Below are 18020 nucleotides of genomic sequence, written 5' to 3'. Positions count from 1 at the left end.
TGCTTTGTTACAACTGTAGATGTTATAAAATGCGCTATATAAATAAAGTTGTATTGTATTGTACTGTATTGTATTTTGGTGTGCTCGCCCGACAGTCTGGTGGAGAGACTGCGGTACTACACCCTGTGGCCCAGCCTCCTCCTCACAGCGCTGGTCGCCATCCATCCGCTCCTCCTGTACCACAACAGATGGTGACAACAACATTGCATCAAGCGGGGAGCACAACAACAGACCGCAGCATCCTGTCCGTACAACACGGGCCTTTCGTCGGCATGCTCGGAGGGCAGGACGGCGTGAGGCTGTGACTTCACGCGACAGCAGAGGCACCAGCGCCGGCATCACCACGGCCACCGGAGGAAGCTTCTCGCCTGTCTCCTTCGAGTGGGGAAGATGGCCGCTATGAAAATATTAACCAGTGGAGGGCTCTTCTTGGCGTTGTGCGCGCTGGGGCTACTCGCCATGGCCATTTGCACCGACTACTGGTACGAGACGGACGCGAGGAGGCACCGAGAGAGGTGTAAAAACTACGCCAACAAGCGCAACGACCCGGGCTACATCTATATCTCCAACCACAACCTCCCCCTCCAGATGCCTCCGAAGAGGAGAGGAGGCGGCCCGGAGGCTGCTCCTCTCTTCAGGGGCAAGCGACACTTTGTGGCCGCAGCCTCCGCGATGGAGTCCCACTGCAGTCGGCAGTTCAACTCAACGGTGTCCGGCCTTTGGAGGAAATGTCACCGGGAGGGATTCGACCTTGAAACCGAAGACCTTATTTACAAAGGTAAACACGAGCAGCATCCCGGCGCCTGTCCTGTGAGGAGCAAGGCCGCGATGCTCGGCTATATGAGCTCAGTCACACCTTTTGCTTGACATGAACCTCATTTGACTTGGCTGCCAATCAAATGGTGATGTCTCATCAAGAGCATCCATTGTACATCCCTCTGCCCAAAATGTTCTTGATCATCTTATTTGGAGCCCTGCTAAAAACAATAGCCACTTTGTAAATGTGTTTGACAGAGATGTGCATTTTTTTTTCTGGAGCCTAAGCAAAGAAAAACAATAACAAACCTTTAGCTCACATGAGCCACACCAATGAGTTGTTACTGTAAATCGCTAAAACAATCAGTTATTGTGCATAGACATGCCAATTTATCTTTCTTCAGTTGTTTGTTAAAGAACTGTCACAATAAAATATATAGCAACCACGTTACTAGGACTTCAAGCTGAAATTGATCAGGTCATTGCTCACATTTTCTTACACTTATTAGAAGAGCCTAATACAAGTATTTTGCATCTCAGCTGCCATCTTAAATAAAATGTTTTATAGAATGCTGACCAGATACAGCATATTCATCATATTCCTTTGAGGCTAGCCTCTATAGCAGAGGTTACCAACGTGGTGCCCGCGGGACCACAAGAGTAGTCCTTCGGCCGGTTCTAAAAATAGCTCACTAGTGATGGGACATTGTAGTTTGGTTTTCTAAGAATGTTGGAGAAATCATTTGAAAATGTAAACACTGGAAGAGATTTATAGAAATAAAGTATTGCATATTGATATTTATCTGTTTCTGAGACGTCTTTAACATGGTCGGTGTCTTCACATAAATTAATATCATTATCTATTCCTAATACCACATTATTAAAGATACTTTGGCCAAATGTGCTCTTTCAGAATGTGTCTCAAATTGGTAACTCTTCACATTAATCAGTACCCAAGAAGTAACTTTCTGTTTTACAAAGTTTGGCGACTCCTGCTCCTTATGATAAAATAATGGAGACACATTCATTTTAAACAGTTTGTTAGCTAATTAACCAATGAGATTACAAGTGCTGTCTTGGCTCTACTTTAACAACCAACGTTTTCATAGTATTACAATGTATTAGCTACACAGAAACCTATCCATAGAAGATTTTACTTCGGGTTGTTGCATGTATTTGGTTGGAATGTCAGTGTTCAGTGTCACTATTATTTACACAAACTTCCGCATTAGTGGACACCGAAAAGCTACTTTCAGCAACGGTCAGTGTGTTGACTCACATGACGATGTAAACATAAATGAATGACATCATTGCACTTTGCCAGTCCATTTCCCTAAACACATCGTAATGTCAGTTTGTACAAAAGCCAATAGCATACAAAGATATATGCAAACATGCATAGTTCAACAAGATAATGGCAAAGCTGGTTTTAGAACTAACATGCTGCATGCAGACAGTAAGTTATGTCTCACTTTGTTCACGTGCGAAAGCACTGGGGCCAAGTAGTAAAGAAGCTCAGAGAGCATGAACAAGTCGTCTTTTGTTAAATCCATTATTTATATTTGAATGAAATCCCATAATTATACAGAGTTGCAAATCTGTGTCCAGGGCAAAAATTGTGAATTATCGGGGTGACATGATTTCTGAACATTTTTTCCCTCAAGTGCAAAGATTATTGAAGTTCGAGGAAGAGCAAGATTACTAATCATTCTCAGAGGCTTCATGGTCACAGAGTTACGATGCCAACTCTTTATATAATATCACTTTTAATGGTTTCTGGAAATAATTAAAAACACAACTGTAACATTGGAGTGGGGGGAAAATGAGTCACACTGTTTGTGGGTGTGATGTACCAACATTTGTATGATGTCAAATAAATGTGTGTGTAGTACAGTGATCATTTGCTCATTGCAAATGGTAATTTATGTATGCCTTAGGATCTGACGATGTGACAGTTTGGTGTTTCTTAAACACTTCAAGTGGAAAAATATATATTTTTTTGTTACATGGTGTTTCTTCAGTAGTAACCTATCAGTCATTGAAGAGGAAGTCAACCCCTAAATGTTCTTGACAAGAATATGTTCAATGCAAGCCCACTAGTGTAAACACGGCATTCTGATTGATATGGTGTTTGTGGAATATTAGTTAAGTAGCAGAGCTGGGCATTTTACAAAAAATTGAGCGTCCCGTTATTCATCTTCTGTCTGCAGCGTGGGTAGGGACTAGGGAGCCTATCATCGTCTGTCATTTGCATTTTTTTCTGGAGGGAAAAAAATGGTACCCGTCTATAGGCCGGTCCACCTCTAATTTTAAACGACCGTCCGTCGACGAGTTCGACTAAACTTTCACTCACGGGGTGGTATCGTAGACACGGCTAGTAAAAAGATAAATGTGTTTTGTATTCTGCTATTTGTGCCAAGTTACCACATGGAACATAATAGGTAAGTGACAGGAAATGTCCCTCACTTGTGCTCTAGGTGCTAGTTAAGTATGTAAACAAATGCAGTGCAGCTCAGCCTTTGGCTTATGGGTGTCTTAGCGATTGCTATGTTTTCTGGCAGTATAGTCAAATTCATTTGAAACATTTAACAATGTAAGATACTGTACATGTATTTTTAAAAAGCTATTTTTAACCAACAAAATGCTTTATTGTTCGTAACGTCCATTGAAGAAGGTCACGACCGTGAAACGACAAGAAAATGCGGGTCCCAGATTGACAAGAGAACCACTTTTCAAAAGAATTGAATTTCTATAATACAACGTAGGCAAAAAGTAGGGGAATTGTAATTGATGTGTCCATTTTTTTATTTAGATGAATAGGATATTTATGCACAATGGTTCACTCTTTCTTTGTTTCGTCAGGAATAATTCAAAGATGTACCCCAGTAAAGTATCACTACACTTCGTCCATTCTTCCACGAAATTTGCCCGTCAACATCACGAAGACCATACGGCAGGATGAATGGCATGCACTTCGTGAGTAACAATGTGTTGTATTTTTATGAAGAGTTGCTTGATTGACACTTACATTTTTGTTGTCTTTTTTGACATTTAGAATTCTGATTTTTGGCTTTGAGCACATACCACAGGATATTATGACCAATGCTTTCTTTAGAGAGAAGCAGAATTCTGGTGTTTCTCTGACATTAAAGAAAGGCAACCCAAACATATTTTTTCCAGAATATGTTCTATGCAAGCCCACTAGTAGAAACAAGACATTCTAATAAATATTGCGTTTGTGGAATAAGAGTTAATCCACCTGTTTTTAGCCATCTCTGGGGGCAGCCATTTTATCACTTCTGTTGACTGAATATGACATCACAGATGCCCAGGGCTCAGATAACGACCAATCATGGCTCAGCTTCACAAAACAGGTGAGCTGTAATTGGTCGTTACCTGAGCACTGAGCAGTTGTGATGTCATTTTTAGTCGACAGACGTGACAAACTGGCCGTCCCCCCACGATGGCTAAAACGGGGTGGATTTTGCTGCTTATCTCATATTCCTCAAACGCAATATTAATCAGAACGCCATGTTTCAACTCTGCTGGAAACCTGAGCCTGCTGGAAACATATTCTTTAAAAAAATGTGTTTTGGTTGATTTCCACTTTAAGTTTAATTTCCGTTTATTTTCTGTCTTTGTCCATTTTATTCTTAATCAAAAGGAAAAATGAATATGTGCTGTCCAGCCATGTTTTCTTGTCTGTGTACATAATGCTGGTGTTTTGTGCAAATAGGATGGATGGATGTTAAAAAAAAAACATCACTCAATCATCTAAGTGTGAGAGGTGATATTTGCTGTTGGAGGACCTTTAATTGAGGGCAAATCCAGGAAAAAAATATTGTGCTTTTGTTGGGGTGGTGAATTGGATCACTCCCTCACTTTCAAAAGTGGCTTCTCTTTTCTTCATGAAAGTGTGACGAGAACTTGAACTTCATTTATACAATGTAAATGTTTTCCTGTGCCTTGATACTCATAATTTTGTGGACACAAAAAACAAAGGTTTATTAGCTGGGACTAACTTTTCGCACCAGCTTTACTGGTGCACCCAACTCTTTTTCTTTGTGCACCCAAATTTTGGACTGCCTCACATTCAACACTCCAGTTTTATAGGTCACTCTTTTTTCTTTTTCTTTTTTTTTTTAAACGAAATCACTGCTAGTGTTTTTAGGCAATATTGACTGGTTAATGATTAATTAACAATCTGGTCATCTTGAAGTTCTTCATTTGAAGCACAATTCACAAGACAGGTAACTTACTCAAAAGTATGTCACAGTGCTGCTTAGGATTTTTTAACATATCAGGCCTTAACATTTAAGAAGTTGTCAATCGTTCTTTTTCTATATTGTTCTTTTTGAATACATCTATGACGTCCGAACCGAAACTCTGTGAACTTTTCAAACAACTGGTTTGGGCTTTCTCCCCCGAGGAAAAGCCAAACCAAATCGACACTGTGGTTGTGGAGTTTCTTTTCGGGACCAACTCTGTTCGTGGTGACTGTCCGCTATAGCTTCCCGTTGTATACAAACAAACAGGGAGGCGGGGAGTGTCACATACGGTGCACTGTGTGTGCTGTGATTGGTTGGTCAAGTATAAGCGTCAGCGGCTTTGCGCCGCCATCGAGCTAAACTGTACAGAATGTGCCATGTAGACGATCAAACGATCTTCCGGCTTTATGAGATTGTGAACACGTTGAATCGCTTAACGATCTAATATCGTCATATCGCTGTCAAATTTACCGCCTTATCGGCGGTAATTAAATTTTGTAATTGATCATGTCAAAATATTTGATGTAGGGATGTTTTATGACACTGATACCAATCATCCATGAGTGAGATCGGCCGATTCCGTTTCACATGGAACATCTGTATATTTTTTATTTATGGTGACTGCTATTATGCAATATTATTTGAAAAAAAGCAGCCATATTTCCGTAATTTTGAGAAAAATCTATATATATTTTCAAAAGCATGAAAAAATACAAAACCGTTGCTGGCACAATACAACAATTATTCAGTCACAAAGATAACTGAAAAACTTAAATTTACCAGCTTTTAGTAACACAGTTTTTAACAGATCAAAATACTGTATTGGCCCGAATATAAGACGGCCCTGATTATAAGACGACCCCCTCTTTTTCCCCAAGACCCAAGTTTGAAAAAAGTTTTTTTGAACACCAAATAAATTTTTATACAGAAAATAATTACAGTACATTTGAAACAAATGATTATAACAATATATTTGAGAGAAAAGGCATGTTATTTTGCCTCATTCAAATCTTAATATCTCAACATTTAAATATGTAAACCAAAGTGCAATCACATTCGTAAATGAATGGCTTCTGGTTTTTGAAATGTAAATAAACCAATCTAACCTATTGTGATCAAACAACAAAATTGCAATAACTGCATTAACCATCAAAGTGAAGTCTAACTAACTGTAGTCTTGAAACAAATCTGAATAAGGAAAAACATTGCAGTAAAATAATGCAAACTGGTTTAACTTGAGAGTAGCTGAGATCTATCATGACAGAACATTACTCCTCACAATTATCCGCCTCGCTATGCTCAGTGTCGCTGTCCTTAATCCCATCCTCTGGCTCCTCCCATAGCACGTCAACCTCACGTGATGAGTTGCTTTGGCCTGTGGAGTCAATTTCAGCATTCGCTTCAATGATATCTGGCGCCATCAAGCGTCGTGAATGGGTATAATGTCTAGACCCCGAATATAAGACTACCCCCACTTTTTCAGTCTTATTTCAATGCAAAAAACACCGTATATACTCGGGCCAATACGGTAATCAGCAGTCTCAAAAGATTGAATTATGCAAAAAGTCAAATAAATAACATGCCACCTAAACATTGCATGGTTCAGAATATAATCCATCCATCCATCCATTATCGATACCGCTTATCCTCACAAGGGTCGCGGAGTGCGCTGGAGCCTATCCCAGCTAACTTTGGGCTGTAGGCGGGGGACACCCTGAATTGGTTGCCAGCCAATCGCAGGGCACACAGAGACAACCATCTGCACTCACAATCACACCTAGGGGCAATTTAGAGAGGCCAATCAATTTACCATGCATGTTTTTGGAATGTGGGAGGAAACCGGAGAACCCGGAGAAAACCCATGCAGGCACGGGGAGAACATGCAAACTCCACACAAGAAGGCCGGGGCCGGGATCGAACCCACGACCTCTGAACTGTGAGGCGGACGTGCTAACCAGTCGACCACCGTGCCGCCCAGAATATAATATAAGTAGAAAAAATAATCACATGCAGGCTTCACTCGAATAAACTATTCACTGAGTTCCTAAATTGAAATGACTCAGAAACTTGGTTTATTGTCTTGTGCATAGACAAACTATCTTGTGCATTTGTCAACGAGAAAAAAATTCACTGTTAATCTTTTCGTGAATTAGAAAATGATATAGTGGGTTTGTTGCCCACAAGTGACCTACAATGTGTCTCCCTGTGGCAATAATGCCACTTATACTGCACTGTGACAGTATTGCATCATGCATAACAAGCTGCAAGGTGCGTGCCATACACCCCAAACTCGGTAGCTCATTTATTATTGGTCATAGTTCCGAGCACTAGCTCTCAATACTGCGTATATTTTACATTTTAAATATGCCTCGTTTCGAACATTGTCATTAAAAGCTGTACGCGAGCGAAAAACTCCCTTGTTAGACTCAACATCGACACAGGACTGACATCTGAGCTCCATTTAACACTTGTAAAACTTAAACAGGATAATAGGCCTTCCTTAAGGAAACTTTCGATGTGATAATACACTCTCTGGTGGAGCTCAGGCAGAGCTACATCTGTGAATTATTTGCGTCCCGGTAGCACATACCGAGGCGGAATCCGGTGTCTTCCACCACCAAGAATGATTGGTCATCAAGTCCGATAAATTTCATTCTTTTACTGGTTATTTGCTTTGCCTTTTGGCTGTTGCGGTGATAAGGGTTTCAGTTGGTCAGCATTAGCTGCGTTAGCTATCATTGTTGCTGCTGTGTCCGCCTATACTTTATTGAATGCAGTGAGCCTTTCAATCTCATCATAGTCTTCCAATTACTTGTTCTTCAAATGTCGGATTAAGTTGGTTGTGTTGAAACTTTTGGCCATGCTCCACCCGCGAGGTACCTTTTCATGGCATATATTACAAGATGCAAACTCCACACAGCAGACATGTTAGCCTCTGCAGCGTGGAGAGGTGGAGGGTAGGAGTGGTACGCAACATGGCTGTAGGCTTCGAAGCTAAATTTTTAATTGTTTGACAACCCTTATATATTATATATATATATATATATATATATATATATATATATATATATATATATATATATATATATATATATATATATATATATATATATATATATATATATATATATATATCCTTCCGATTATCTGCCACTTATCCGAGGTCGGGTCGCGGAGGCAGCATCTTCAGCAGGGAAGCCTATACTTCCCTCTCCCCGACCATGTCTTCCAGCTCTTCCGGAGGGATCCCAATTCGTTCCCAGGCAAGCGGGGAGACATAGTCTCTTCAGCGTGTCCTGGGTCGTCTTCGGGGCCTCCTGCAGGTGGGACATGCCCAGAACACCTCACCAGGGAGGCATCCAGGAGGCATCCTAATCAGATGCCCAAGCCACCTCAACTGATTCCTCTCAACGTGGAGGAGCAGCGGCTCAACTCTGAGACCCTCCCCGATGGCCGAACCTCTCACCCTATCTCTGTGGGAGAGCCCGGACACCCTGCGGAGGAAACCGATTTCGGCCGCTTGACCCACAGTTCATGACCATAAGTGAGGTTATGAACGTAGATCGACCGGTAAATCGGTCTTCTTCACCACGACAGACCATTACAGAGTCCACATCAGAGCAGATGTTGCACCGATCCGCCTGTCGATCTCCCATTCCATCCTACCCTCACTCGCGAACAAGACCCCAAGATAGTTGAACTCCTCCACTTGGGGCAGAATCTCATCCCCGACCTGGTGAAGGCACTCCACCCTTTTCTGACTGAGGACCATGGTCTCAGATTTGGAGGTGCCGATTTTCATCCCAACCGCTTCACACTTGGCTGCAAACCACTCCAATCAGAGTTGGAGTTGCTGGCAATGCGGACCAAACTCTGACATCGGTGGTACAGGGACCAAACACCCCGTACCCCCGAAACACCCTCCACAGAATTCCCGAGGGACAAGGTTGAATGCCTTCTCCAAGTCCACAAAACACATGTAGACTGGCTGGGCGAACCCCCATGCACCCACGAGGACCTTGCTGAGTGTGTAAAGCTGGTTCACTGTTCCACGGCCGCGACAAAAACCACATTGCTCCTCCTGATTCCGAGATTCAACCTCCTGACGGAACCTCCTCTCCAGCACCCCTGAATAGACCTTACCAGGGAGGTTGAGGAGTGTGATTCCTCTGTAATTGGAATATATCCTGCGGTCCCCCTTCTTAAAAAGGGTGACCACCACCCGGTCTGCCAATGCAGGGCACTGTCTCTGATGTCCATGCGATGTTGTAGAGGCGTGTCGGCCATGACAGCCCCACAACACCCAGAGCCTTTAGGAACTCCGGGCGGATCTCATCCACCCCAGTGGCTTTGCCACCAAAGAGGTTTTTAATAGGCCTGCACGTTATGTCATTTGAACATTGCGATTGCGATTTTTATTTTCTTGTATATTTAAAAATGACTCTTGGGACTAGTGCACCGGCTCTTTTATTTTTTTATTTTGTTTATGTGTCATGTCATCTTCCAAACCGCTTATCCTATATAGGGTCGCGGGGAGTTGCTGGAGCCTATCCCAGCCGTCAATGGGCGAATGCAGACTACACCCCGAACTGGTCGCCAGCCAGTCGCAGGGCACACATAGACACTGTCACTGAGCGGGAATCGATCCCACGCTGCCCGCACACAACTCAGGCGTGTGTACCACTACACTATCAGCGGACTTTATTTTGTTTAAAGTATGTTTAATATTTAGCTATGTTTACATTGAAGTGTGAAATACAGTGTTAAATAAATAATTTATTATGTTACAGAGACATGGCCTCCGTGATCCCTTTTATATACAGCAATCATCATTCACAGATGACACCCCTTAGTTCATTAAACGATATCATATAAATACAATGGTGTCATGGTGAGTTAACCAAACTATTCCCAACCAATGCTATTCAAGTCATCTGGTGAAAATTCTTCAATTTCTAATATCACAATATATATCGCGAACTCCCCAAAAATCGCAATGTCAGTTTTTTTTTCCAATATCGTGCAGCCCTACTTTTTAACTACCTCGGTTACTTCAACCCCAGAGATAGGAGAGCCCACCTCAGAGTGTCCAGGCTATGCTTCCTCAGTGGAAGGCGTGTCGGTGGAATTGAGGAGGTCTTCGAAGTATTCTCCCCACGACCCACAATGTCCCGAGTCGAGGGCAGGAGCACCCCATCTCCACTATACACAGTGTTAATGGTGCACTGATTTCCTCTCCTGAGACGCCAGATGGTGGACCAGAATTTCCTCGGCGTCCGGAAGTCATTTTCCATGGCCTCACCAAACTCCTCCCACACCCGAGTTTTTGCCTCAGCAACCGCCGAAGTTGCATTCCGCTTGGCCAGCCGGTATCTTTCAGCTGCCTCCGGAGTCCCGCAGGCCAAAAAGGCCCGATAGAATTCCTTCTGCAGGTGGTCATCATCCCTTACCACTGGTGTCCACCAGCGGGTTCGGGGATTGCCGCTATTGACAGGCACCGACCACCTTGCGGCCACAGCTCCGATCGGCCGCTTCAACAATGGAGGCACGAAACATGGTCCACTTGGACTCAATATCCTCCGCCTCCCCGGGGACGTGGGCAAAGTTCTGCCGGAGGTGGGAGTTGAAACTCCTTTTGACAGGGGATTCTGCCGGACGTTCCCAGCAAATCCACACAATACGTTTGGGTCTTCCCCCGCAATCGGAGCCAACCCACCACTAGATTCCGTGATTTCCATGCAATTTCACCATTGAGCTTTGTTAAATGCCATCCATTATCTGTACCGCTTATCCTCACAAGGGTCGCGGGGCGTGCTGGAGCCTATCCCAGCTGTCTTTGGGCAGTAGGCGGGGGACACCCTGAATTGGTTGCCAACCAATCACAGGGCACACAGAGACAAACATCCGCACTCACAATCACACCTAGGGGCAATTTTAGAGTGTCCAATCAACTTACCATGCATGTTTTTGGAATGTGGGAGGAAACCGGAGTACCCGGAGAAAACCCACGCAGGCACGGGGAGAACATGCAAACTCCACACAGGGAGGCCGGAGCCGGGATCGAACCCACAACCTCTGAACTGTGAGGCGGACGTGCTAACCAGTCGACCACCGTGCCGCCCTTTGTTAAATGCTCATTGATAAATACATTTGTTCGTCTTAGCTTTCTTCCTTGTTTGAGCGAAGCAACTTTGTCTTTTCTGTTGACAAATCTCATTATCGCATTCATTTTGGCATTGAGGCCTAGATAGACCAAACCGATGTCGGAGGTCGCGAAGCGTCGTAGCATCTGAATGCGCCGTCTGATTGGTGTAGTGACCACCGTCGTAGTGTCGTAACTCGTCAGTAAGCGTCTTGGGGGCGTTTACGCATGTTGAATCGGCATCGCCAGTCGTGACATTTGGTCACTCTGTTTGGCTGTTAGCTAGCAAATCAGCGCTCGGAGCACCAACGGGAAGTGACAAATGCGGATAAACAGTGAGCACGCCTTCGTCCTCCTTTTACAATTACTCTTACAATTTAAGTATTTCACAATACCGTGTCAAGAACGTGAGGGTTTACTTCGCGTGGGAGTTGATTGTGAGCGCCAGTAGCTTTACAGTTGGATTTTTCTAACAATGAGAAATAGTGACTACCGCCGCCGATGGTATGGAAGGGTATTACATCTCACACATGCGGAGAAGGTACTTTAATGGTCAGCGTCGCTGTCTGTCGTTGCGGTGTACTTTTCTTTGCCATTCTTATCGCGTTTTTGGGCGAAATGCCTCGGTCTGTGTGGTGATGGATTGTTCACATTCAGGCCAACGGTTGTTTGAGTAGCCGAAAGATAAGAATAGGGCACTTAAATGGACCAGTTTGTGTTACAGTTCAATGGGCTTCACATTAATTGGCTCCGGATTCCAGCTGTGGCTGTCCGGGCAATGCCTGTCTAGTCATTTTCTTTTTCCTGTCTACAGATTCGTCACAAGCAGCATCGAAACTGTTCAAGTGCATGCCTGTTCAGTTCTGGAATAAACACTTGAAACAAAACGTCTCGTTTATAACTCCCAACTGGCTACAAGAAATTGTAAATACAGTAAAAACTAAGAATATAAAGGTAGAGAGCGGTATTCACACAAAGGGGGGAAAAGAAAAAAAACTGCAGAAGCACAAAATTTCGATTCCGAGTCATTCTGGATAACCCATTTACATGGCTTGGGCGGAGAGAGTTACATTCAAATAACCTGATTGAAACGGCGATGCACGGACAGCATGACGTAATTTACGTCATCTCCGCTTGTTACTTGCTTCCATCAATAAAACACATTTTATTCATGTCACTCACCGCACGAATGAAGCAGACGATTTCCTCCTCGCTTTAAAAGTGTGATGTCGTACTTACTCTAGCTTTCGACATGTTTTGTTTATCACTAAATGTGTATTTTCGGTGGGTTGCGCGCCAAGCAGTGCGCATACAAGCAGTTTCTGTACTCCGAAGATCAAGATTCCTTGCGGTCGTGCATTTGGGATATTCCGATTGCCGTATACATGCACACATATTCGGGTTGGAAAGGGTGTAACCTAGGCATGATATTCAGAATTTTAAAACCCGAATTAGGACATATGCGGGCTATTGCACACGTTTTTATGGCTTTTAAAAACCTGAATACTGCCGATATTCGGGTTTTAGAAGGTTTAATGGCTGCATGTAAATGCAGTCTTTGGTTAATATATCCCGCTTATATCCCTCCAACACAATGCAATGACCCAGTGTGACATTACACTCTGTGCTACCTGCTGCTGTGAGGGTCAACCACGGCAACATTACATTAAAAAAAAAAGATTACAAAGTAAAAAAAAAGTTTGACCACAAGGGGGCTCATGGGTTTGCAAAACCCACCAACCCTACATCATATACACCACTGATATTCTTACAGAATGTGATACAACTGTAATTGGAGTGATAGCTAATGTTCACATGGATAAGTGTGCAACCTTGTCATCTCTTCTTGCAGATCTAAGAAGAATGACAGCTGGCTTTGTTGGTATGGCTGTCTCCATAATTCTTTTTGGCTGGATAATTGGAGTGCTGGGATGCTGCCAACAGCATGACCTCATGCAATATGTAGCTGGGCTACTCTTCCTCATGGGAGGTACTGTGTGGAAACATTTGCACACATTTACACAAACACTGACCAGCCACAACATTATGACCCATGTAATGGCATCCAATACATGTTCTGTAAAACAGAAGCTGCTTTTACAAAGATACAAATGTTCACATTTGATTGACACTGTCAGAGAAATGTATTTACCCATGTGTTCATTTTTGTGATTGTAATGGGCATGGGTGTACAACTGGACTGTATTGTACTAAAAGCTGTTCCTAATATGTTCGCCTCTTTTATATAACGCGACCAAAATATTACACTCATTGCACTCTCATATGAAACAGTAAAGATGTACGACACTACAAAACCACCACGTCAAAAGTACCCTTGAGACGTCCCCATTTTACCCCTAAAAATCTGACATTTTCAAATGAACTACATATTCATTGTATTAAGTAGATGATGAGCTGTTGCAAATGTATTTTTGGTCAAGCTCCCACACTAAAAAACAAAGCACGCACTGTTCATTGTCTGCTTGTGTCATTTTAGTGCCTTAAAGTACTATGTTAAAATGAGTTGAGATGCTTTATTTAGATAAAAACGACTTCACTGCCGTCTTGTGGCATCTTGGTTCCAAGGCACAATGTTGAAGTGAGTTTAGGAGTTTCATTTTGGCAGAAGTTGTCCCATCTATAGGCAATTGTATTTAATTAATTGGATTTTGGAATTGACTGATCAGAGTCTTTCCTATGTGTCCTGGTGATCATTACACTTGACAAACATACAGAAAGCAAAACCCACTTGCAGAGATTAGATGCTCACTCAGTTGAAGTCTCACTCAATTTGCGGATGTCTCAAGCGATGTCATGCATGATGAGGTCCTTAATTACAGGTTGACCATTGAGGCAAAATTTGGTTAAACTTCCAAATGGACTTTTGGCCTATCCGTGATGTTTGGACACAAGACACCGCTTCACTTTGCGGATTCAATGAGGCAGTTTACAGTCCATGAATGTCCAAAAGACACTCTAAATGACTAAATATACCACTAAACTTGACAAATGAACTTGCTCCACGTGTCCAATGAATGTGTTTCTCTTCACAGGAACGTGCTGCATCATCTCCTTGTGTACATGCGTGGCAGGAATCAACTTTGAGTTATCCCGCTACCCTCGTAACATGTACGGCCTTCCCGAGGACATCAGCCATGGCTATGGCTGGTCCATGTTTTGTGCCTGGGGCGGCCTCGGCCTTACTCTGCTGGCTGGGTTCCTCTGCACCTTGGCCCCCTCACTCAGCACGCCGGCCCGCACGGCAACACACAAGCCGAGGCACGAGAATGGAACCGTGTGACACGGCCAGGCGACGAACCACCGAGCGCACGAACTACACGCTTCAAAACTCGGATGTTGAAATCTCCAACCATTTTTGTCTCGTCACCATCTCACCGCGCACTCAACATTGCCGTCCCTCTCAGTGTTCATTGTGCCTGAGCACACATTCTGGAACAAAGAACCTACAGACTTAAAAAACAAACAAAAAAAAACATATAAAATGTTGAACCAGCCCTAAAGGACCTCCAAGGGACACCAAGAGTGCAAGCTAACGTCTTTTGCGCTCATAGCACAAGGTTTTTTCGATGTTGTCTTTTTTTGACATGCTGACTTTCTGGCCAACTGAAGGTGACTGTTTTACAATGGTGCTCTCCTAAATCCATTTGCTACACACACTCCTACAAGCACACACACAGACCCATGCAGGCAGACACCAGCTTTTCCACATGCTCATTTTCTGCTGATGAATCATGGGAGGAATCATCCAAACACAGCAAATCACAAAATGAGGCCAGAACATCCCGTCAGCCTTGCTCTTTTCACTGGAGTGCAGCGTGCTGTTATTGTTCGCAATGGCGGAGAAAAAGAAAACAGAAAATCTGGCAATGAATGCCCATCGCTTACCGTTAGTGTAGCACAATGATATCAAACATTAGCCCGGCCCATGTCTGCGTTCTCTGCCCGATGAACCAAGTGGTGTGGGCAGCACCAAAAAATACACACGACTAAAATTTGCATCGGAAAGCAAACCATTTGATCATCTCTTGAAAGATTTGTGTGTGTGCAATTGCATCTCTATGTAGACTAAGATACAATGTTTATGTAAAGTAGATTTTCAATAAGGTTGTTTATATCTGTGTGTGTTGAAACAATGATGCCTGACAGTACGGAAGTGCGGGCTCAGCAGGATCGTGTTCAAGGTTTGTGCCCGAGGAATGAATCCATTGTAGGATTTAGCAACATGATGGCATTTTCAGGTTTGTGGGGGGTGAAGAGGAACTGAAATGCACAGCTGCCGAGCTGTGACTTCATGCTGCTGCGCTCTTACAGCTCTTGACAGAGCCAGTTGTTTGCTGACAGCTTCATTGTAACGTGACAAGACAAATAAGAAAGCCAACTGCAGAGTGAAATTCAGACGCTGCGTTGTTTACACTCACAATTGGTCATCCTTTTAAAGTTCTTGTTTTAGGAAGAAAAAAAAAAAAGTGCTGCCGTGTTTTAGTGTTACCGCACGCACACAAAAAAGATCTGAAAATAGTGGTCAGAGTGTCCTTAGTTCTACCTTGACTCAACAGGATACTTTGCAACTGAAATGGGAACAAGCAGCAAATGTTTTTTGTTTTGTTTTTTTACAGTAAATTACAACTTTCAATGTGTTGTGACCCATCTAATGAGTCTTCAGATGCTGAAATACTAGCAGGATTTGGTCCACCACTCCATCCAACCATAAGTCAGTTGTTTGGATAAAAATGCATCAATTTGATTTAATCCAAGTTACACAGTGAAAGTTAGTCAGTTGTAAATTTCTTCCTGGTTCCCACATTTACCAAAAGACTCCAAACCATTGTTGTCCACGGTGCTTCACAAATGCATTATACTGCCACCACCAAGGATTTGTCTCAGAGACCAACCGATTTTGGGGACATCATCATCATATTCAGTTGAGCTCATTGAGCCGTTTAACCAGTTTGCACAGGAATGAGAATTTCAAACTGAATTGAGCTTTTTATATCCTAACTTGAACCAGCTCACTGATCTTATGTGAGAAGTCAGAAATTTATCAAGCGTACCACTAAACTATTTTTTTTGTTTTGTTTGTTTCTCTGTTCAGGAATGTAAGTCAATCTAAATAATTTGACGTCTTGATAAATGCTTTACCACCTTCTTCTTTTTGTTTTTGAATCAAACTTTAAATTCCTGGATAACAGTAATAATTGTATTTTAGCTTTAAAACTCCCATTCTTGTTAAATAGCTTGCAGCAGTGGCATAAACCCGGGCAGCAGTCCATTTAAATTTGATAAGAACTGTACATGACTAGAATGAAAATGTGTGCCTACTTGATGATTTTGACAAAAGGTGACCCAACCAAAACTCATCTGGGCCCTGATCCAATATTTGGGAAAAGTCTTTAATGTAAGACGCATGCAACTATGTGTTATTTCACTAATTATTTTCCATTAGAAAAATGATGAGTATGAGTTTCAAATGTCTCTTGCACAAGAACATTGGGGCACTTACAGGATTGAATAGCAGAGCAGGCTGTTTACTTTAAGAATTCTCAGTAGCATATTTTGTGTGGGTCAGTCATGCAAAATTCCTAGTCACCAAAACAATCACGTTTTAAACATACTTAAGTGAGATGAGTCACATGAGATGTTATTAGCTCTGTCAGTTAACTTTCTTGCAAAAAAGGTGTTATGGTGTGTGTTGACAACACTATGTGATGTTCTAGTCGTTTTTTCACGTTACCAAACCACGACAAGAGGTCGGACGTTAACTGAAGCATGACAGAAAAGTGTATCTTCAGTGTCTCGTTGAATCTTTGCACATTGCTGGGTCTGTTCAAAGCAGACAAAGTTACAAAAGGTATATGTTCGCAAGGTCACATATGGCATCAAAAAGGATACGAGCATGTGATGCACACTATGATGTGTCTTTTACAAACATTCGGGGTTTCTACCACATTGTGTATTCTTGGAAAGTGTTTTCAACCTTTTATTGTGAAAATATGTTGGCAGTAAGAAGAGAGTGAATGTTAGGAATAAACCATGAACATTTATTGTGTTACACCATTCATGAGTCATCTGACTCTCAGAACACTTCATTTTTTTTCTTTTATAAAGATGACCACCCAAAGTCGCCAGTAATCTAAGTATTACTATAAGGTCTCAATGGTAATGTGAACATGTTGACATAATGGAAGCAATATTACACACGTTTTTCTGTGTGTGCGTACTTTTGGGGTAACGGTCTGACCCCCCTCTTTTTTTTATCTGATGTGCTACAACTTCATATTAAATGAAGTTTATTAAGCACAATTATTTGTCCCCCTATCTCAGATGCTTGCATTTGAGGCATATAAAATGACAGCACAATCTGTAATTGTACCCTTATGATCTGTTATATTTTAATATCAAATAATATGTACGCACCTGCAAATTAAAAGAATTCTGAGTCTGCTGTTGATTTCAGCACAGTGTGATAATGATTTAAAATTAAATACATATCCCCTCAACATTCAACTTCCTGTGTTCAGTGGAAAAGCTGCCATTTAAAGTGCCACTAGTTTCAGTAGCACAGCTATTTTTTTAATTTTTTTTATTTATTTATTTTTACATTTGTACCAGTACAATTCACTGCAGGTGCTTTGTGGTGACTGAAAAGACATAACAGACATGCATGATCATCATTGCAGTTCATTTCAATATTAAACTGTCAATTTCCCTTATTTATTTTACTGAAATAAAAGATGTAATTACTAGCTTTCTGGTTTCCATGGTTTGGTTTTCTTCAAGATTACACAAGTCTTTGTGTAATACGTGATGCTGATGAAGTGTATTTTTATGTATGT

General features: G+C 42.2%; 1 protein-coding gene across 1 annotated transcript; it reads left to right on the top strand.

The window, feature by feature from the left end:
- Positions 1–127: 127 nt before the first annotated feature.
- Positions 128–17930, top strand: tmem276b (transmembrane protein 276b). The gene is made up of 4 exons (XM_086025444.1): positions 128–778; positions 3619–3732; positions 13019–13156; positions 14220–17930. The coding sequence occupies exons 1-4, from the start codon at positions 391–393 to the stop codon at positions 14465–14467; spliced, it is 888 nt and encodes a 295-aa protein (XP_085881570.1). The 5' UTR covers positions 128–390; the 3' UTR covers positions 14468–17930.
- Positions 17931–18020: the final 90 nt, after the last annotated feature.

This window comes from Filicampus tigris, chromosome 3 (assembly GCF_054856515.1).
Source record: "Filicampus tigris isolate MCC_2025a chromosome 3, RoL_Ftig_1.0, whole genome shotgun sequence".
Lineage (NCBI taxonomy): Eukaryota > Metazoa > Chordata > Actinopteri > Syngnathiformes > Syngnathidae > Filicampus > Filicampus tigris.
This window is presented reverse-complemented; position numbering and strand designations above follow the sequence as displayed.

What these genes read in the sequence shown, in the direction of transcription:
- tmem276b (XM_086025444.1), top strand. Translation starts at nt 391, where the DNA reads ATGGCCGCTATGAAAATATTAACCAGTGGAGGGCTCTTCTTGGCGTTG. An exon ending in GGATGAATGGCATGCACTTC is followed by an intron (nt 3,733 to 13,018) that starts GTGAGTAACAAT and finishes CTCTTCTTGCAG; the next exon opens with ATCTAAGAAGAATGACAGCT. An exon ending in GCTACTCTTCCTCATGGGAG is followed by an intron (nt 13,157 to 14,219) that starts GTACTGTGTGGA and finishes TTCTCTTCACAG; the next exon opens with GAACGTGCTGCATCATCTCC.